Source organism: Hippocampus comes, unplaced genomic scaffold, assembly GCF_001891065.2.
Source record: "Hippocampus comes isolate QL1 unplaced genomic scaffold, H_comes_QL1_v1.1 scaffold317, whole genome shotgun sequence".
Classification (NCBI taxonomy): Eukaryota; Metazoa; Chordata; class Actinopteri; order Syngnathiformes; family Syngnathidae; genus Hippocampus; species Hippocampus comes.
In genome coordinates this window covers 595,477-616,257 of record NW_017805531.1, presented here as the reverse complement: position 1 = coordinate 616,257, position 20,781 = coordinate 595,477, and the positions used below count along the sequence as shown (strand labels likewise).

General features: G+C 45.7%; 3 protein-coding genes and 1 long non-coding RNA gene across 7 annotated transcripts in view; 2 read left to right on the top strand and 2 right to left on the bottom strand.

Moving 5' to 3' along the window:
• Positions 1–7,765, top strand: part of dab1b (DAB adaptor protein 1b) — a 40,885-nt gene extending 33,120 nt beyond the window's left edge. Inside the window, exons 8-15 of one of the 3 annotated variants that reach the window (XR_002169207.1) lie at positions 73–138; positions 1,115–1,174; positions 2,793–2,840; positions 3,181–3,307; positions 3,960–4,580; positions 5,570–5,697; positions 6,003–6,347; positions 6,418–7,765. Coding sequence is in view for 2 of the 3 variants with exons in the window: in XM_019877973.1 (XP_019733532.1) it covers positions 73–138; positions 1,115–1,174; positions 2,793–2,840; positions 3,181–3,307; positions 3,960–4,580; positions 5,570–5,697; positions 6,003–6,092 (1,140 nt within the window). In the remaining variant the exon portion in view is untranslated. The remainder of the gene's footprint in view (positions 1–72; positions 139–1,114; positions 1,175–2,792; positions 2,841–3,180; positions 3,308–3,959; positions 4,581–5,569; positions 5,698–6,002; positions 6,348–6,417) is intronic. The other 2 variants (XM_019877973.1, XM_019877974.1) reach the window with 2 other exon arrangements.
• On the bottom strand, positions 425–2,770 carry LOC109520614 (uncharacterized). The gene is made up of 2 exons (XR_002169208.1): positions 1,218–2,770; positions 425–560 (listed from the first exon to the last, which is right to left on the bottom strand). It is a non-coding gene; the product is annotated as an uncharacterized LOC109520614 (long non-coding RNA).
• Positions 7,766–8,373: 608 nt separating the features above from the next.
• Positions 8,374–15,896, top strand: c8b (complement component 8, beta polypeptide). 2 transcript variants are annotated; one of them, XM_019877972.1, is made up of 14 exons: positions 8,374–8,541; positions 8,806–8,918; positions 9,093–9,240; positions 9,971–10,118; positions 11,083–11,224; positions 11,308–11,440; positions 12,028–12,225; positions 12,296–12,536; positions 12,695–12,823; positions 13,844–14,007; positions 14,709–14,862; positions 15,200–15,271; positions 15,344–15,524; positions 15,633–15,896. In XM_019877972.1, the coding sequence occupies exons 2-13, from the start codon at positions 8,848–8,850 to the stop codon at positions 15,496–15,498; spliced, it is 1,755 nt and encodes a 584-aa protein (XP_019733531.1). In that variant the 5' UTR covers positions 8,374–8,541; positions 8,806–8,847; the 3' UTR covers positions 15,499–15,524; positions 15,633–15,896. The 2 variants fall into 2 exon arrangements, with proteins under 2 accessions (XP_019733531.1, XP_019733530.1); XM_019877971.1 differs by having other exon boundaries at positions 15,344–15,896.
• A 387-nt stretch (positions 15,897–16,283) lies between these two features.
• On the bottom strand, positions 16,284–20,765 carry c8a (complement component 8, alpha polypeptide). Its single transcript, XM_019877970.1, has 11 exons — positions 20,566–20,765; positions 20,357–20,471; positions 19,849–19,996; positions 19,397–19,544; positions 18,802–18,991; positions 18,542–18,724; positions 17,780–18,020; positions 17,572–17,703; positions 17,293–17,450; positions 16,850–17,075; positions 16,284–16,696 (listed from the first exon to the last, which is right to left on the bottom strand). The coding sequence occupies exons 1-11, from the start codon at positions 20,673–20,675 to the stop codon at positions 16,545–16,547; spliced, it is 1,803 nt and encodes a 600-aa protein (XP_019733529.1). The 5' UTR covers positions 20,676–20,765; the 3' UTR covers positions 16,284–16,544.
• Positions 20,766–20,781: the final 16 nt, after the last annotated feature.

The window sequence follows — 20,781 nt, the reverse complement described above, 5'->3', positions numbered from 1 at the left end:
CCCCGGATGTTCCATGCACAACCTGCCGTGTGTCTCCTGCCCTTCTCTGCACTTCTACACCTTGTTCTGTAGTACATAGTGTTTGAGGCTGGACACGAACCCCTCCATGGCCCCCAGTCAGAGGAGAGCGTTTATCAGGTACAAAGACAAAACATCGCCCCCCCCCCTTTTTTTTCTTCTCCCTTCTTACATGCCCCTGTGATAGATGATAAAAGTACTAACAGCAAGCGCCCGTCGAGCTCATCACTTTTCCGCAGATTCAGGTTTAAATGTGGTGTCAAAGGGCCTTTGTTTTAAGCTGAGCATGAAAACCAAGGGAAGGAAGTTTGTGTTTGAGATGTCAAGTGGAAAAAGCCTCACGTAGCATCTAAGAGCTGCGAGCGCAGTCAAGGTCAGTTTCGTCTTTGCCATTTAAGCCTTGGAATTTTTTTTTTTTTTTTCCCCCGGACCATTTGAAGGAGCGGCTAGGACTTCGGGGACCTGTTGTATGGTTTAATCCGACGCCCTCCTCCCAGCTTTCCTTTCTCTCTGCTGCTTTCCTCCTCCTCTTTTTTCCCCCTCTGTATCTTCCTGTGAAGATGAAAGATGCAGAGAAAGAGAGCGAGAGAGAGAGAAAGAGAGAGAGAGAGATTAATCACTTGCCATGCCATTTGATCTGGCAGTGAAACAAGATCAATAGACTTGGGCGGGGAAAAAAAAAAAAAAAAACATAAGCAAAAGTTAACCAGCACAGGGAGCGAAGAGAGACGGGAGGAGAGGTTAAAAGCGACAGCTCGTTCTCGTGACTGGGAGAGAAATATTAGCTGAGGCAATTTTTTTATTGTCAGATAAGCTTGACTGGTGCAGAATAACAATGGGCCTTCCTGATGCTCGCCCAACATCCACCGCCCTTATTTGCAATCGATATTGATTTAACTCGATTTGATTCAGCTGGACAATTTGCATAAACCCTTCGCCACAAAAGATAAAAATGACACGAGAAATGGACGAAATCAAAATGGACGTAGTCAGATTTTTATGCTTTAGTCGTTTCAGCTCCTGATATGAAACACAAAAGTCGCTAAACCGTCTTGCCATGCTATTTACATTTGAATCGACCTCCAATCCAATGCAGGTCCCAACCAGTCAGCAGAAGGAAGGGATCTATGATGTCCCCAAACGCCATTTCATGACTGTAGGTGTTCTTTTATTTTTATGATTTGTTTGGACACACACACACCTCCGCCTTCAAACCTCTCTGTCGGGTCCTCGTGAAGAAAATCCGATGGGTTGACGGTGGTCATGACATGCCTGTAATTTCACCGGACATTAGCCAAGCAAGCAAGTTCCCCAAAATGCGGCGCTCCCCAAAATCTGATCTCTGACCAGATGTCCCCAGACCAAATGAGCATGTCGTTTGTCCGCTCCACTTAACGGGAGAAGACAAATACGAAAGGGAGTCCATTCCATCTTCCTTCAGAGGAGGACAATGCGAGGTTTGTCGGCGGGGTGTTGGTGGTTTGAGTTGCATGCCGTGTAGCCATTTAGTCTCCGTCTAGTCCGCCATCAAGCTGCCCCTTCACCAGAATCCTTCCACCGAAGGCACTTACCTCCCAACCATTCAAAGAAACAAAAAAAAAAAAAAAAAATTCCATCTCATCCATCATGCGGCGATAACTTCGAAAAGCATTTCTTCTCGTTTGCTCAGTAAGAAAAGTCCTAGCGCAGTGCTTCTCCCTCGCCACCGTTTGCTGTTGTTGTTGTGCTTGTTGCTGAGCGTTATCGAACAGATAACCTGCCCCGGCCCCCCCCTTCGCTATCTCACTCGTACAGCCCCGCGCTAGTAGAAGTCGCGGCGCCTCCGTATCTCTTAAGCGTTACTGCTTGTCTGTTCATTCAGTCGGAGCTTTTCGAGAGCCAAGAGCTCGCCTGATGTGTGTCGCTGCCTGCAGGGGGAGAGAGACCTCGGTGCGCACTTGTTTACGTTTCTCTCCTAAACCCGGAGCCATCCCGCGAGCCCTCGGTGGTCACAAAGCGCAAACTGTGAGATCCGTTATGTCAAAGAGGACATAAAAGACTCGTTTGCGGCGACGCTGATTGCTGGGAGCTCTCCCCATCTCTTTCTTCCTTTCTTTCTTTCTGTTCTGGGATGGTTACCTTTTCACAACGCAGCGCTTTATTTACAGCATGCAAATCCTTGTTTTTTCTGTGCTCTTGTGGTGATTCATTGTCTGCTTATGCATGGCCCCAGATACATTTCATGCAACGTAGCTCTTCCACAGCTTCGATAATCGCAGTGTCCCCCAGCCCCCCAGCCCCCCTCCGTCCATAGGGGTCATCTCGACTCATAATGCGGGGCCCTTTTGTCGAAGTCGGGTGTTTTTCCAGGAGCTTCTTCCCTCATCCGCTCCTCCGTCTCTATAGTCGATGTGCTCACACGGTAGCATCAGCATTCAAAATCAGGTCAGACTCTCAAAGGACGCTTTTGATTGGCGGACACAAGAATATCTAATCAGGGTCTGTTTTATGGAACTGAATAGCCCCTTAGCCACTCAATTATAGCGAGCCGTGAAAAGGCCCATTCAAGATCTATTTTCTGATAACGGAACAAAGGGGTATCGTGGTTTCTTTCCATGCGCGGCGCAAAATGCCTGAGCGAATAGCCGTCTCACCCCCCGTTTACCCCACCCCACCGACTCCACCGCCGCCGTAGTCCACGCGGGGATGAATTCAAGAATGTATGACTATTGAATTTCAATTTCGTGATGTGTCATCGTACCTTTTTGCTGTCTCTCCCTCGGTTCGTTTCACAGAATATCAACCACTTCGACCTTTTCGGCGATATGTCCACTCCTCCGTCGGTGAGTACTTGCCCACACAAAAAATAAAATAAAATAAGCAAACATTCTGTTGTTGGGCTCCGACACGTTGACAGTCACGTTTGACTCCAACATCATGTACGGGAAAGCAAATGATCTGATTAAGGCCTGGCAGAATTAGGGCTACCTTGAGAGTCGTTTCTGTCCCTCCCTTCCAGGCGCATTCTGTTATTGTCAGCAATATACCTGTAGTACGTACATTTCGCTCTACGACAAGCCCCTGTACAGTACTCAAAGCTGTCAGCTCTGCTGAACAAAGACAAAGAAGCTCACTTCAGAGTGACTTTGACAAAGTTATCATCCGTGCCACATACTCTCTCAGATGCCCCCTTCACCTGCCAACACACTGGACCCGAGCAGGAGCAGCCGCCAGCAGCAGCAGCAGCAGCCGCAGCCGCCCAATCCTGCCGAGATGTATGCCCCCTTCAGCCCGACCTCTGTGCCATCAGGTGAGTTACTTGGACTGATATCTCGGTGAAAAAAAAAAAAGTTGTGCTGAGTTTACTCCATCTTCTTTCGCCAAGACTATACATCGACTCAAAATGTAGATGTATAGTCTGCAGATACATTTTTAAGTAGACGATACATCTACTTTGGGAGGAAACCGGAGTACCCGCAGAAAACCCATGCAAACTCCACACAGGAAAGCCCAAGCTGGAATTGAACCCGGTACTTCTGCACTGTGAAGTCGACGTGCTAACCACTGGACTACCGGGCCGCCCTATATATATATATATATATATATATATATATATATATATAAAATTGAGCAAATTCGACTGGCATATATATAGATTTTTTTGGCAGTTCAGAATGTGTAAACCACAGCTGGTACTTGTATTAAACTCTGAAAAGCATGTTTTTTTTTTTATTTTGTTTTTTTTGTATTCTTTGCATGACATATTGATTATCATTTTGTGAAATGAATTGGACTCACGGTCGTCTGGAAATAAAACACAGGAAAGCTGCACGCAAAGTGCCGTATTTCTTTCCTCGCGCCGCAAATTGATTTACGGAGGTGATTTCGCAAGTTGTGAGCGAAATGTTCCCCTCTTCTCCAGCTGCTATGTGCATCATTTCCTTCTCTCGTTGCCTCACCAGGTTATATGACCATGGGCCCCGTGCAGACGTCCCAGTGGGCCCAGCAGCCGTTTCCTGGCCAGGCTCAGACTCTCGCCTTCCCCGTGCAGGGGCCCTTGCAAGTGGCCCAAGTGCTGCCCGGAGGTCAGCCCCTCATCTGGAGCCAGGCCAACATTTTCCGAGCCACCCAGCAGCAATGGGCGGCCATGGCGGCGTACGTGCCGGCCCAGACTGTGGGGGTGGGGGGGCACGCCATCCCGGCCGCCATGCTCCAAGGCTTGGTGCCCATTACCACCGTGTGCCCCCAAGCCTGCGACCCGTCCGCCCCCTCTTCGGCCATCGCCAGCCCGCAGCACACGGCCGACCCCGCTCTGCTTCAGAGGCAGCTCAGCCTGGCAAAAGACGGCCTGGGCGTGGACTTGGATGCAGGGGAGGGCCCGTCGACATCGGGGGCGGGGCCCGGCGGGGTAGCAGTGAGCAGGTGCGCGACCCCGGGCCTGGTGGGCGTCAACAACGCCGTGGTCTGCAGTCGGCCGGTGTCACCCCCTGCTACCGCCGCATTGGACGACGAAGGCAGTGACCTCGATCTGTCCCGGATGACCTTGAGCCCTGGTACATCCACATCGCCGTCGACCGAATCACGTGAGTGTTCTTGATTGTCGCGCCTCAATGCTCCATCGCCATCTTCTCGTATAAATGGTGCCGCTTTCTTTTCTTAATTTTTTTGTTGCCACAGGCACTTGTTATGTAAAATATGCTGACTTTGTTTGCAAGTTGCCCTTTTCGTCATTGTTTGTCCCGACACCCAGCAAACCTTTGGCAAGATATTTCTTGACGCATTCGCGCGCAGTGAGGTCAAGTACACTTGAAGGGGGGGGCAACGATGACATGTTGTAAAGGCCATCCAACGGTCCACTTGCAGATCTAATTTACATGCGCCGCTTTCTCAAATGAAGCTCTATTCCAGCCTTTCCAAATGTTGAATGCCACCCAAGAGAGGAGAAAACATTTCAACATTTACTTTCCTGTCTTGGAAAAAGTTATAAACCTGTGGTTATCGTCATTCGAAACTCACTTTTCTTGAGTTGACTCATTAATTTAGATTAGTTTTACCTAAACTTTTATGAGGGGGGGAAAAAAAAATCATGCTCGAAATGTGTTATTACTCAACCTGCCCACCATTAAATTTTGAACGTTGCAGTCGGCATCATAGCTTGGAAATCCCCTGTTCTTTCCCAGCCTTTCTTTCTTTTTTTTTTTTGTTTCGTTCTTCATGTTGATCTATGTGCTCTCAGGTAAAGTGTTCTGGCTGAAAAATGGCACTTTTTTTTTCAATCAAGTAATACATAAAAAGGGATAGGCGTGTTTTCTGACGTAGTTCTGCTGGAATCCAATTAGATGTCGTGTTTTGTCTTGTCCCTGAAGGACTATCCTATATATTCTTGCGCATTAGTGAGAAAAAGCGCAGACACTTGATTTGCTTATTTATCAAGTATTTCTCTTCACTCTTCCTTGGCCTTGAAGTGGAGGGAATAGCAATTTAGTCGGCTCTCTGCTTTTTCACGCACCCGCTTATAAAGGCGTTGCACTTTGATTGTATCTCTTCAATTAAGCGCACGTTGACTTTACAGCATCCACTCCAGCGCCTCAACAGAGCTCTTCATCAGACTGCCCCCCGGGCCAAGTCAACACCATCCCCACAGACCACCCCCATGTCGAGCCCGTGGGCGACTCCACCCGTGCCAAGGACGAGCAATCGGTAAACCTGCGAGCCCTGCGGGGCGCACATTTGTCAGTAAAACAACCGAGTGGAATGTTGCGATGTCTCATCCTTCTATGAATGATCTGTTCTCGACAACATCATGTTTGATAAGCCCAAAGAGAATATGACGTGATTAATACGGCCAAGTAGCTTTGAGTTCATCTGATTGACAGAAAAAAAAAATATCAAGCCAGTCCAGAAAGCAAAGGTCCAAGTTTGTTTTAGTTGCTGGCATGCAACATCATAAAACGCTGTCGTAACTTAGCTCGACGTTGATAAATGTGTTTCCTTCTCCTTCGTAGGACTCCGCTGTCCCAAGGCCATCCTCTCCATTGGCCGGTGGAGCCAGCGGTCCATCTGAGGATCAGGCGTGTCCACGGGAAGACAGCTAGAGAACATCAGAGTGGGTCTTTCATCATTCCTCATTTAGCCACCAAACGCTTCACTTTGTGGCCACGTTTTTTCATCTCCCTTTAGTTTCTCAATTCCCTGATTAGCCTTACATTCTACATTCTCCTTTTGTGTGTATGTGTGTGTGTGTTTTTTTTTCTTGGCGCATGACTGCGTTGCTCTCATTTCGAAGCCTTCCTTGTCCATATGCCCCCCCCCCTGCATCGTCACCCATTTCGCTTGCTTCATCCAGAAAGGTACCATATCGCCATCTAACGGTCAGATTTGTAACGACACGGAGTGTAAAGAGTGCTCTTCTTCTCCTAGGAAATGGAAGCCGCGAAGGTCAAAACTGAAGCTTGAAAGAACTGAAAGAAAAGAGATGTGGATGGCTACGACTAAATTCGAAAGGATTACAAAAATGTAACTGTGTTTTTTTGTTTTGTTTCGTTCTTGTTTACGGCTAGATGGCAAAGCTAGCTGGCCGCCTAATGAACTCCTCACGATGGCGAGGAGCCCTGTGGCGCTCTCACCCAATCAAGTAACCTTTCAGCCAGGAAGTGACCTTTCATCTTCGCCCTGAAAGCGCAACGGGAGCAAACTGCACTTATGTCTCTGATGACAACTCAGACGGCTGTGATGACGTTGCTCACTAATAAATATTTTTTTTTCAAGAGGAGCAGCGTCCTCAATGTTTGACCTTCACTCTGTGGACCGCCACCAGCAAGGACCGTGAGAAGAACTGTGCGCTGATGGATGACGTTTTTCATGGTGTCAGTCCATTCATCCGTTTGCATGAACAAACTTCATGTGGAATTTAGCAGGCTGAGCTGTGGAGAAAGAGGCTGGGGGGGGGGCTTTGCAAGTTTCTTTCAGGTCAGAAACACATCAACACCATTTGTGTTATTTTATTCGTCAGACCGTTCTTTCGAAGAAAAAAAAAATCAGCAAAAACGCATTACGCGCTCATGTCCAAATCAAATTTGCCAAACTCTTTATTTTGTAGAGAAAAAAAGATCGCCCCAGCGCCCAGTCGTTAGCCTCCGTGCCATCCCATAGCGCTCTTGGATGCACCTCAGCCTTTGACATCTGGGTGTTTGTTTTTGCTCTTTTGCTGCCATTTTTCTTTTTTTTTTTTTTCTGAAAATGTCTTTATGTTTGGTTGGTGAGATATAAACTGTAAATCTGTGTTTTATGCTCGATCAAAATAAGGCCTGCTGTACCTGTCTCACTCATTTTCAGAAAGAAGGGGTCATGCACTTGGAAAACAATGGCCTGAGTCTCGAGGTCTCCTCTTTCGAAAGTCGCAGGCATTTTTTTTTTTCTTCTGCAAAATAGATGACTGACTCCTGTACATCTCTTTGTTGTTTTCATCTTCTGCTTTTTGGAAACACTGTATGTCCACCCCCACTGGATCAAACCGCAGAATTCTTTTTAAAATTTCTATCAATCAATAGAAATATCGCTATAAACTGCTAGAGTTACAATTTAAAAACTGCACCCCCTGCTTGTGTAAGAAAACATGAAATAGTCCAAAATATTTTGTAAATTTTATTTATGGATTTAAGAAATATGAAAAAAAAAAGGGACTTTTGTACATCGATTCCCCCATACACTGTACCTGTGCCACTGTTAAGTCACAAATAAAATAAAATGTGATTGCCAATGTACTTCATACCCTTTGATTTTCTTTTCTCTCTCATTTTCAATGGCAGTGGTCCAGCCTGGACAACTTTTTACTTTGCCAACCCCTCCACGCAGCAGTGTTCTCCTCTGTTCAATTGAAGGTGCTGCAGTTGGCACATTTAAATCACAGTTCTGCGATTGATAGTTCAAATCCGGCCTCTGGCCTTTCTTTCTGTGTGGAGTTGCTTGCAGATGTGCTGTTCTGCAAAATTACCAACATGACGTCTAACTGGTACATAATGGTACAATCAATACATGAATTCAATGATTTCAATATGTATTTACTAAGAAAAATGTTCCCAAAAGGTCTTTGTTGAATTGCCTGTAGTGTTGCTTACTTGTTTTGTGGTATGGTTATTAGATGTTATTTTTGTTGTCAAATTTTTGGGAGCTAATTAACAAAGTTGCAAATGCTTTGAAGTGAAAACACCACCGGCAGTTGACAATTATTAATAGACATCTGGGACTCGACTCGATGGGATTTAGCAAGTACGGTACATTCGTGTAAACAGAAGAGTCCCGGGATTGTGTCATTTTGTAAAACGAGTGACGCTAAACAAAGTTTAAAGGCCAATCTGTGTGATCAACAAACATTTGACAGCACAAGTCACAGGAATATACTTTATACAAAGGGATGTCTTTTTTCTCCCCCCTCCCCATCATCGCTCTTTTTTTAATCCACAGCGCCTGATGATTTTTTGTGCTCGATTCGGGAAACAGAATTGATACAAAGCGTACAACGGAAAGTTGGCCCCTCTTGAACACGTGAGCTCGGTGAACTCTTTGCATTTGTCGCCATTTGAACACATTCTTCATTCAATTCAAAGATTCAAATACGGTTCTCGAACACGAGGTCACTGGCCTCGCAGGTATCGCCAACTTCTGCATTGCGCAATTCAAAGATTCAAATACGGTTCTCGAACACGAGCAGGCTGAGTGACCCCGGGTCACTGGCCTCGTAGGTATCGCCAACTTCTGCATTGCCCTCCACCTTCTGTGTCTGACAGTGATCACTGTGTTTACTTACAGCTTCGCATTTTCATCTCGCCATTCCGGTCACAACGTCCCGCGATGTTTTCTGCGCGCGGACTCTCTTTGCGCTGCAGTCTCCTCACATCGACACTCACCTTGTTGCTTTCAAGGTAAGATGCTTTCAAGTCGATACACCTGATGTGTATTTTCACCTCATCCGCAGATTGCCTCAGATTTTGGCTCATTGATATGCAAAAGACAGATTTGAACAGTGAAGAAGCTACTCCGTTAATGGATAACCATAAAAGTTTTCATACACTGTACACATATTTTATATGTCACAGTACAGTTGATGTCACAACAGCCAGCGGTGAGGATGCGGCAGTCCGTGAAGCTCGCTCGGTCGGTGGCCAGTCACCGGTTCAGCCAGTCGACTGTGTTCTGTCAGAGTGGAGTCCATGGTCACGCTGCGACGTTTGCCAGGGGAAAAGAGTAAGGCCGATTAGAAGACCAAGATAAGCAATGGGGGTGAATCGCACAAATATGCCCGAGTTCAGTTCAACATTGCTGTGGTTGCTATCTGCTCGTCATGGACAAAAGAGAAATGCACGAATCATGAAAGACTCACGATACAAAACAAAATGACGACAACGTGGACCACCGTTCATGTTGAGTTGCCGTCAATAGTCATGTTGAAAGTGACCAACATTTGTGGCTGCGATGTGTAAGAAGCTACGTTAAGCAATAAACATGTTTTGAGGCAAAATAAAACGAATGTACTGAAATACAAACAATACAAAAGGTCTGATTCTACAGGTTCACAAAATTGCATGGCACTAGAGTCAGGTGAGCTGGTGTCACCATGGCAACAACATGAAAAATGATCGATTGCATAAAAAAAAAAAAAATGTGAGTACTCTTCAACAATAATAAAAATGAAAGTGGGCCGCATGTCTAAAGGTTGCATTGCACACAGATGCCAGATTTGGATGAACATGTCATTTACATCAACTAACATTGTTTTCTAGCGCTCCAACTCCATTTCTCTGCCTTTAAAAGGGGCCAAATTAAAAGCTTTGAAGTTGAAAACAGCCCACTAATGCCATTTCGGCATGTTATGGAACCCCGGAGCCCACTTTAAGAGCTCCTCCGCCACCTCTGCAAAAGATTTTCCTTTCTGTCTCTAAATGTGCTTCTCTCACTCTCTGTCAACGGCGCGCAGTACCGCTATGCCAAATTGAGCCAGCCATCACAGTTTGGAGGGGAGCCGTGCCATTTACAAGGCAGGGAGGAGGAAAGCTGCGAGGTTCCAGCACGTTACGCCTGTAACAACATTCCACTCTGTGAAGGCTTCCTTTGCAGCCAAACAGGTCAGGTCACACCAACCGCCCAGTCGCACTCTGAGAGCCTTTCGCTCCCGTCAAATGTGGTCTTCGGTTTGATGTTATTTTTGACAATGACTCATATTTGTTGGACTTAAGTTAAACATGGACGGTGGGGGACTGGTCAGCGCCTCCGCTTCACAGTGCGGAGGCACGGGGTTCGATTCTGGCTCTGGCCTTCTTGTGGGAAGTTTGCATGCTCTCCCCGTGCCTGCGTGGGTTTTCTCCGGGTACTCCGGTTTCCTCCCACATTCCAAAAGCATGCATGGCAGGTTAATGGAACACTCCAAATTGCCCCTCGGTGTGATTGTGAGCGCGGGTGGTTGTTCGTCGTCTGCGTGCCCTGTCATTGGCTGGCAACTGGTTCAGGGTGTCCCCCGCCAACTAGCCAAAAACAGTTGGAATAGGCTCCAGCATGCCCGCGACCCTCGTGAGGAGAAGCAGATTAGAAAATAGATGGTCTTTGTTGCAAACAAACTTCCCCAAAAAATGAAATAATACAACATTTGGTGTGTGGGTGCTTTAAGAACTGAATCTAAATGACAATCAAAATGTTACCAAACAACAATATTGTGAACTAGTGGTTTTAACGTCCACTCACAGGTTCAAATATCAGATTAGGCCCTATTTGCATGCTCTCCGTCCTCGCGTTGGATCTTTCTGACCCTCGCACAGCAAAAACATTGTTGTTTGGTTCACTGAAGACTCCTTAACATGTCCATCGGTGTGAACTGTGAATGAGCTTGTCAAGGGCGCACTTTGCCTTCCGCACAAAGTCAACCACAATAGACTTCCAACTCACCCATAACCCTCGTCAGAACTACAGAAAAGAAGATATGTGCGGGGAACGGTCTGACGCTTGACTTTCCAGGAAGTTGTTTCTGGACAATCAGATAAGAGAAGTGCGACATTTTAGTCATGCCTAAACCTTGACTCAGTGCTCTCCCTGCAGGTCGCTGTATTCCGAGAACGCTGCAGTGTAACGGGGAGGATGACTGCGGTGACATGTCAGACGAAGCAGGATGCGGGAAGAGCCAAAAGCCCTGCAGATACGAGGCTGAGGAGTACTGGGGCATCGAGAACCTTGCCAAGGGGTCCGTCCTCCTTCCAAGTATCAAATTTCTCAGACGTAGAAACCTTGGATCATATATGTACGTATATGTATTTTTTTCTTTAGAATCAACATCTTGAATAGCAATTTGGAGGGAGTTGTTCTTGATAACCGATACTACGCCGGGAGTTGTTTGCCTCACTACATCCAGGATGTCCGATTCCGGAAACCTTTCAACTTGCAGCAGTACACTCTGCAGGTACACGAAGCCGGCAATCACTCACAGTGAACTTCCAAGAGAGGGACCTGAACGAATGCAGAAACTTATTGATGAGGGTGATGTTAATGTTGATTTACTGGTTTCATTCTTTGTTTCGTATTTATTTGAATCGTACAGTAAGTTTATCAAGGAACCACTTGATCGATTGAACAACAAAATGCCCGAATAGTGAATAGAATAAAGTTCAAGGGGTGTGGCCTGTTTTCTTAAGTCATGAAAGACTCATGGTAGGTAAGAATTGTAAACTGGTCAGTCACAAATGTGACGTACCTTGAATGGGATCTGGTTGCTTACGCTGAGTAAAGAAAATTTGGCATGCAATTTGGCAAATTTTCTCATGATTTATTTCGAAACTGTTTAGAAACACGCAAGGACTCGAACCACAAGAGTCAACTGTCATTGTTCATTTCAGGCCTTATCAATATCCAATTATCCAGTCTGAATTGTTGTAAGTAATCCGACTGGCAAAACTTTGACTGATGAATAATCTTCTTCCGACCAATTCATGCCTTGCCGTCTGTTGTTAACATCCAATACGGCGCCGTCACGGGAACATTTCTTCACAGACAAAAGGTTCGTACGATTTCACTCTGGAGGCTTTTGAGTCGTACTCCGACTACATGGATCACACCATTAAGGAGCGCATGACCCAAACCATCGTTTCCACCGGCTTTGCTATTCCGGGTATCGCCGAATTTGGCTACAACCACAACAAGGTTAAATACTCCAAGTCGGTCCAGAAGATTCGTCGGGCCGCCGGAAAAGTGAGAGGCATTTCTGGGCAAAGCCACTTTAGTCTTCTTGCAAGTCAATAATACAAATCCCGACCCTCAGTCTTACAGCTTCATCAGGGCCAAAGCCGAGCTGGAGTTGGCCCAGTACATGCTCAAGTCAGACGACTTGATGCTGAGCACGGAGTTCCTGCAGCGCCTTCGCTCCCTGCCTCAGGCCTATGTTTACGGCGAATACAGGCAGATCTACAGAGACTACGGTACACACTACATCACGGAGGCCGCCCTGGGAGGGGACTTTGAGCACACCATCATCCTGGACAAAGAAAAGCTTGCGAAAACAGGTAATGGAGGCAACCGTGCGCCGCAAATCATCTCATGTGAAGCCTCGTAACTGTTCACATGGGCTTCAACCGTGATCCTTGCCTCTTAAATCACTGCACTCAAAATATGGAGAGGGCAAGACAAGTCAAAATGCCTGACAGGGTCTTTGTTGCTCCAGATTATTCTTTGACGGACTACAAATCATGCACGCAGTCGGGATTTAAGGTCGGCGCCAACATATATGGCGTTTACGTGTCTGTGGGCTTTCAAGGGGGATCCTGCGATGGTCTCCTCAATGAGATGGGAGGTAAGATTTACTGCAAACACAAACTACACTCTGGGCCAAATTCACAAAGAATGAACCGCGGCCGCTGAGAGCAACTTCACTCGCACGAGATTTGCTCTTCGATTGTGCTAATGACATAACCGTGTAAACGTGCCCACAAAGTTTGACAGCTGAGTGCAGTTTCCCTCCCGGGTTGCAATAAACCGCACTTGGCAAAGTATAAATGCCGGCTTTGCGCCAAGAACACCAAGGCGGAACAATGGCAGTTGGGAAGAGAAACATCAACATGATCCAAACACCATCTTGGGGTCCTGACCACGGAACTGCTGTCAGAAAAGTGTTATCAATCTTCACCAAAATGTACATGCACATCTCTGCTCGCTCTGAAAATATCAAAACAACCGCCTCAATATTTTGGACTTGACGGATGTCGGCATTTTCCTCAATAACATCCACGTTCAGCTGTGGTGAGCGCTTCCTCAGACCAAGATGTCGTTGCGTTCATTCATTCATTTCATGCCCATAAAATCCAAAATATTGGTGCAATCATTTTGATATTTTCTGAGATGGATGTGGACATTAGTAGATATGCGGACGTGATTTTTCATAACGACTGGTTGTAGTTTTCTGACATGCACAGTCATTGCACTTTTTTTACTTGAAGTGTTTCAGAACCCATTCCCCAGAACTCCAGGCAAGAAATGCAACAGAAATATTCGATCACTTTAATTATTACTTCACTCAAACTGCGTGCGGCTATTAGCGCTGGTGTTCGTGAATTAGAAGTTGTTTATCAACGAGGCCCATTTGTTTCTCTGACAAGTATTACCTCATTTAAATGTGCGCATATCACACCCAGGCACCAAGACGCATTCTCCTTGCCAGCGGAGTTAGTGAAGCTTTTCACCATCTAGCTTTGTGAATCAGATGCTATGTGCCATGAAAAAAAAAAAAAAAAAACACATACGCAGTCTTTTAGCGAATCCACCCCCTTTGTTTTGAGAAAGATTCAGTGCATTCAATTCCACTGGACTGTTTCAGAGGACACTTCGGATGGTAGCATGGTGGAAGACACAGTGGCGGTGGTACGGGGCGGTAGCAGCGAATCCATCACTGCTTTGGTGTCCCAGAAGCTTCCCTCCCCGCAACTGATGAAATTATGGGGCGAGGGAGTACGCTTCAATCCAGACTTCCTTCGCAGAACGGTATCACACGATTTATTTACACTTTATTTCAACTCTTCTGAGTGAAAAAAAAATGGCTCTCATTCCTTGACTAACCAGGTTGAAATCGCTGTTTCATCTTTTTGGCGTATGTACAGTGCAACCTTCATTTAACGGTTGTCCGTTACATCAAACTACCTTTTTTCCATGGCCGAAAAACACTAATACACTCCAAAGTTATTGTTTGGTACTTTTTTTTCAAATATGCCCAATGCAGTACAAAATTATGCGGTTCAACATTAATCTCCTTTCTTTCCATTACCTTGAATGGGATAGTCACCCCAGATAACATATGCCTGTGCATTGCCAAGGATGGCCGACAATGTAACACGGCTAACATTTCCTTAATTGATATCTGGGATGTATTGTTATTTAATTTAATTTAATTTAATTTTTTTTAGCAGTGCATAGAATCTTGCATTTTCATTTCCAATTCTGCTCATGGCAGCATCTGCGGATTGGAGACCTCATTAACTTAACTTGACACATTTTGAGAAATATTTTGTGAGCAGAATTGGCATGCTCCCTCAAGGCAAAGCAGCTGGCTTGATCAAAGCCAAGTTTTGGGAGTAAACAGCAAAAGACGCCAAATGGAAAGTGTTCCAAATGAAAACACAGTCAAGGTTCAGTCGATGAAGCCTTCCAGTGGTCTCTAATTCCAAGCATCTGCGTTTCCTCATTAGACTCGACCTCTGTATGAGCTGATCACCTCCAGAGACTTCGCCCATGACACCATCTTGAAGAGAAATCTGAAACGGGCGCTGTTCGAGTACCTGGAAGAGGCCAGCTCATGTCGATGCGCTCCCTGCCGCAATAATGGAGTGGCGGTACTCAGAGGTACCTCAAATCGATCATCTGTTGAGCCGTATCTAACAATTGATGCCGCATGAGCCACGATATAAGCGAAAATAAGATTTCCAATGTGTAATTTAGGGTAAAAATATTCAAAACGTATCTCATTGGGTTCAATGAAGTTCAATACCGCCGCTGCCGCAAGAATAAACACGCCGTATTGTTGATTACGGACGCCTTTTGGACAGTTCCAAGCAAAGTAAAATCAACTCAAACAACTCAGTCATATCCGAACAAGTCGATAAATAACAGTCGGTTCCATGGAATAGTCTGTGTTATTTTTGATAGAACGCGAAAAACACATCCTCTGTATTCTCCGCAGGCTCCAGATGTGACTGTGTGTGTCCAGTTGGCTACAGCGGCCGCGGCTGTGAGGTCACGCACAGACAAAAAGGTTAGCTCATACAATATTAGTCTGGTTTCTCTCGGAAGTGTTGACACGGTGGGCTGCGATATCATTTGACAGAAATTGCCATCGATGGCAGCTGGAGCTGCTGGGGTTCGTGGTCCTCCTGCAGCGGAAGAACAAAGACAAGGAGTCGCCAGTGTAACAACCCGGCACCGAGCGCTGACGGCCTGCCGTGCAGAGGCTTGCAACAGGAGTCCACCGAATGCTTTTAAAATTGCCCAATTGGCACAAATCCATTCACTTTCGATTTGAGAATGCTGTTGAATCAAGATGTCCCTCCAATTAAAGTGAAAAATAACACAGATTTTTAATCATGAACTGATTTGCTACGTAAATGCTCCATTGGGTGTGTAGCGCCTCACGTCACTGGCTTTTTAAGTAACTGGCATGCTATTGATTTTCTATCAAATGCTCCATTCCCAATGAAATTGCAAGTGCTGGCAATCACGCAAAGGTATTAGCCAGCTATACTTCAGCCCGTGCCATTATCCTGAACAAGACACGGGGTCCGGATAATAGAAATAGCCCAAAGCATCATGGCTGCCGTAGGATACCTTGAGAACTTGCTGTATTGGATTTTGATAAGATTATAGACAAAAAAGCAAATATAGTCGTAGCGGTGGTCATTTTGTAATGGTTTTTATGAGAATGTAAATAATCACTTACATCCAAATCGATTGATTCAGCCAATACAACTTCTCTCACAAGAAAGTACATCTTGCGTCATCTGCGGAATGATTCATTTTATTTGAAACTTTTACAGTGAAGACTTACAATGACACAATTACACTAGAGAACATATTACGGTCGAACCTCGTTTCGACGTACCCCGTTTACAACGTTTACACCGCAATAACGTTCACATTCCAAAGTCCTGGTTTCACATAATTCTTGTTCCATTTGCTGGTTTTGCTTACAACGTAAACGTCATTATATAACGACCAGATTTTTTTCTCACAAAATAGTGAAAAAGCCTTCATTACAATGAACCGTGGGAAGCTAACTGCCGCCGTGGCCTTGCTTATGAACAAAATGTACAGCGTGGGATTCCGCTCCGTTGTGTAGCATCACTCCCAATCGACTCAGTACATTGTTGTACTTTCTCATGGAGGCACGGGCATGGTGTGTTTTTTAAATTTTTTTTTTATTATTATACATTGTAGATGGCGGCCATTTTGTTTGAAATGGTTACAACGAACTACCGTTGTAACGTACGGATTCGTTACGTCCCTACGTCGTGACGAGGTTCGGCTGTATTTCAACAGCGCTGAGATTGAGAGGAGGAGCCTAAGCACGTAGCTCCGCCTCCATCAGGTGGCGGATTATTACAGGCTCGAGTACGCTGTTTCCTCCCTGATGTACAAGCGGACCAAAGTCCCCAGCAGGACCACGACCCGTCCGTTCCAGTTCCTGTTGGCAGAATGGAGCTATTCATCCAGTCAAAACGTCTACGTTTTGATCGATCACAGTTAAGTAACGATCATATGTTTACAATTAGAACAACACTATCACGACATTAATATAAAAGAGTAAACTCATGCAAACCACTGCTTCTCGTCTCACCGCTTCGACGAGTGTCCTCACAGGCTTCTCCTTGGTAGCCTGGCTTACAGATGCAGCTGCAGGATGTTCCAGTGAGCACGGGGATCCCATTGTGCCTGCAGGGGGCGCAGCGACAAGAGCTGAACTGCTGCTGATACTCTTCCAGTCCCCTCTGGAGATTGGCCAGTCTGGCTCCGACGTGATCCGATGCTGTGCTGAGGCGCACAAGCTCATAGATTGGCATGATCTGGCTCAATGTTGAGGAGGCAAACCGGAGTAAGCAGACAGAAAGAGAGAGAAAGGGGGAAGGAGAGATTTACCCGGTGGATCATTACATCAAGTGAAGCATTCGGTTTTTTTTCTCTCCCCCCCCACCCACAAGAACAAAAGCAGAGAGGCAGAAAACAACTGCAATTTTCAACACACGCATTTTGGGGAGTGATTGCGAAATGGAAGGGTCTTACCTCCTGTTCAACGACTGTCGGGTTGTATTTAAGGCTTGCCCCCCACTTGCGATAGGTTTCAGGATCCCTGATGACCACCAAGCCACTGCTGGTGTCTGTCAGACCCCCCTTCACCAGCGTGATAACGTCCTTAATTACGGCGGAACCCTTGTCTGTGACTTTAGGCAAAAGTCACATTGTCTTCAATACATTTCTTTTCCTCTTTTATTCTACAGTACGTATATTTGATCTCTCAACATTGCATTCAAAACCTCTGATTTTGTACTTTGTCTCGCTCACCATGTAGTAAGGGTCCGCCTTTTTTACATAATTCGCCACCCGCGGTGAGACCTGCCGTTGTGTACGCGCCGATTGATGTGCTTAAACCAATGGAGGCGCCTATGCATGAACCGGCCTGTTTCCATTCAAGTTCTGCAAAGGGATAGATCGTGATCGTACGGTTGACATCGACATCGATACCCGATCAACAAAGAAGGCCCCGCCCTACTTGATTCAAGCATGGATGTTTTGTTGACCACCACCACGTATTCCAGCGTTCCTCCCATTGCTCCCTCGGTGACATAGTGGGTGCCAAAGGAGTTGAAGAAGCGGGAATATGTGCCAAAGTCATATTGCTCTGGAAGTTCCATCAGCGACAGGTAGAAATCCTCGTGGAGCATCAGCCGATCGCTTCTCATCTTGAAGTGAGCTGTTTCCACTTTGGACCAAAGCCTGATGAACCCGAGGTCCTGATGGTAAAAATTCAACAGATGTGACATTTTAGGAGCCCGTTTAAGGATAACAAGGCTTTGGAATTCGAGCCGAAGCTGTAGCGAAGCATCCACTGTCAAAACATATTCACATCCAAGGACAATTTGGAGTCTTCGGTTAGTAACGCTCACGTTTTGGGAGTCTGGGAGGGAAGCGGAGGAAAGCCTGAGCAAGAACGAGAACATGCAAAATGAATAAAGGAAAAAGGCCCAGATTCGAAATGCCAGCCTCAGACCTGTGAGGCAGATGTGCTCACCACTCATCCACCGTGCCCAACGTAATATCATGAAACCTCAATCGTTCCAAAAGACAAGACATCCAAGCTGTCTTAATGGCTCATCATTTTTGACATAGGAAATAATCCAAACCAGGCTCAAATGTTTTCTTTTGTCATAAAAGGTTAATGCCCGACGCCAAAGATAGAATAATGATGATGCTTCTTGTTTGTACTTGATGTTGTGCGCCTGTTGACTTGCAAAGCAACTGGATATGACCGTACCTGGCTTCTATGCTGTGATATATTCCTTAGAAATTCAGACTCCTTGCCTCCACTCAGTCCCACTTCCACATAATAGATGCCGACCGAGACGCCGGCGTTGGAGGATCGCATCGTTTTCCTTGCTTTTAGCAGGTTCACCGCGTTACTGTAATATTCCTGCGTGCCCTCTGATGTCGCCTCTGCCTGCAAAAGAGAAACTTGCATGACCGCGTCTCAGCTCAGTCCATCCGCTAAGCTGCACGAACGATAAATGACAGTACCACAAAGCGGTAGGCATGGTAGTTGTAAGGTTTCCGGTAGTTTTTCTCGTCATCGTTGTAGCGCAGGTTTTCACAGAACGAGTCATAGGTGAACTTTTTCCATTCGCCGTTATAAACATAGTCACATTTTCCTCCAAAGTACTTTGGGTCCAGGACATGATCCACAAATTCTCCAGTCAAAGTATTGTAGCTGAAACGAGATACAACATGTGTTCCTTTTGGAGCAGAGCATGTTCTGATGCCCAAAACAAACAGTCGGCCGCTTCGGCAATTATGTACATGTCTCAAAACCTCCTCGGCCAATTCGAGCGTCTGTTTGATTCGTGCTTGCCAAGACCTGTGGAACACAACGGTTTTTGGAAAGGACTGCGCATTTTAAAAATCATTACGTTATGTACTCTTCAGCGTTTCTCAAAAGATTAACATCTTAATTTGGAATAATGGTCCTATACAACTGTAAACAAATTGCAGAACACAGACAGAAAGACCCCCCCCGACCCCACCCCTCCCTTCTTTTTTGTTGACAGTACAAATCATAGTTTGATAAGCATCTTAAGTGCCTCGTTTCGTTTACGTTCTTGTAACAAGTGTTTACCCCTGAGTGCCACGCTCGGCACCAGGAATGGTGAGGAGGGTGGAGCACTTGTCGTCCCTCCGGTTGAAGCCTTCGCAACCTTCTTCATCCGAAAAATCGTCACAGTCTGCCTCTCCATTACAGCGAAGGGACTGGCTGATGCAGCGGCCTGCAGCATCAGAGCAAAGTCAAATATCTTGACTCTTTCTTGCAATAAACAAGCAATGTGTAGTGACCGGGTCTTAAAATTAGACATTGTGCTGTCTTAGAATACAGGAGAAGAATAACAACTCCTTCGTTTCCACGTCAACCACAAATCGTCTGCACGACAGTATTGTTGGGCTACCGCTGAAGCATCTTCTTTAGCATTCTAACCTGTTTTTTTTTTTTTGTCTGTAAACAAATGCACATGGATGCTATTGATAAATATTGCTCATGCTTCAAGTTGAACTGTTGTCATTGACGGGACTTGCCAGTTTCTTGACAGGTGAAGCTCTCCCCACAGTAATCGGGCACCAAACACTGTTCAGTCGTCGTTGGACATGCAAGCGTTTCCCACAACGTCTCCAAGCAAGGCGTCCCGCCGAACTGTGATGGTGTCTCCAGATATCGGAAACGGAACTGAGACAAATAAAGTGAACAAAGAAGTGAAGGTTTTGAAACGGATTGCTCTGACGGATTGATGTAAAATCTTCACTGTGCTCATTTTTAAGATGATATCAACAAACGCGATGTCAGTAAACCCGTCATTCCAAATTTCAAAAATGTTCTTTTTGTCGGAGATCACTAGAGCGTGAGTCATTATTCCATTTGGGCTTATTGACCCTTGTCCAGACTGATAATCAGCTGCAGCGAGTCACTTTCAAACAAACGGACAGAAAATGATTACAAATTATTCAATCACTCTCGAGCGTATTGACAGACGGACAAGTGTAAATCTCTGTGTTATGCCATTTAAACTGACAAAATATTCGACTGTACCTTTTGGTCTGTGCAAGAGTTACATGGTGTCCATGTTGACCAGCGCCCCAGTTTGCAGTTGACGGGTATTGGTTGGTTTACAGCTCGAACTGTACGAGAAGTAGCATCTCTGGTCCTGGGGTGGGGGGAAATAACAATCACCTCAATCCTATTTCCATTCCCAATGATGTGCAGAATTCATTAAAATCTCAATTGAATGCACGCTGTACCTGTTATGTGCTTGGATCCGTTGCCTCCTGTACGCATTCTCATTAATACCGAAACTAAGTGAAAGATGCAGCGTGGACAAACATAGGAGTAAATTCATTAAACTCCCCATGACAGCATGAGGTTAATCTTGCAGATGAAAATGGAACATTACAGAGCAACTGTTGACATCCTGGGGGTCTTCCTACCAGTGCAATCTGGACTAACCATGGTGAATC

Bases quoted from the DNA above. Each gene is read 5' to 3' on its own strand.
- c8b (XM_019877972.1), top strand. From the start codon at position 8,848: ATGTTTTCTGCGCGCGGACTCTCTTTGCGCTGCAGTCTCCTCACATCG. The intron at 8,919-9,092 runs GTAAGATGCTTT...TATATGTCACAG, and splicing joins CTCACCTTGTTGCTTTCAAG to TACAGTTGATGTCACAACAG. The intron at 15,272-15,343 runs GTTAGCTCATAC...ATCATTTGACAG, and splicing joins GGTCACGCACAGACAAAAAG to AAATTGCCATCGATGGCAGC.
- c8a (XM_019877970.1), bottom strand. From the start codon at position 20,675: ATGGGGAGTTTAATGAATTTACTCCTATGTTTGTCCACGCTGCATCTT. The intron at 17,704-17,779 runs GTAGGGCGGGGC...ATCCCTTTGCAG, and splicing joins AACATCCATGCTTGAATCAA to AACTTGAATGGAAACAGGCC. The intron at 17,076-17,292 runs GTAAGACCCTTC...ACATTGAGCCAG, and splicing joins CGACAGTCGTTGAACAGGAG to ATCATGCCAATCTATGAGCT.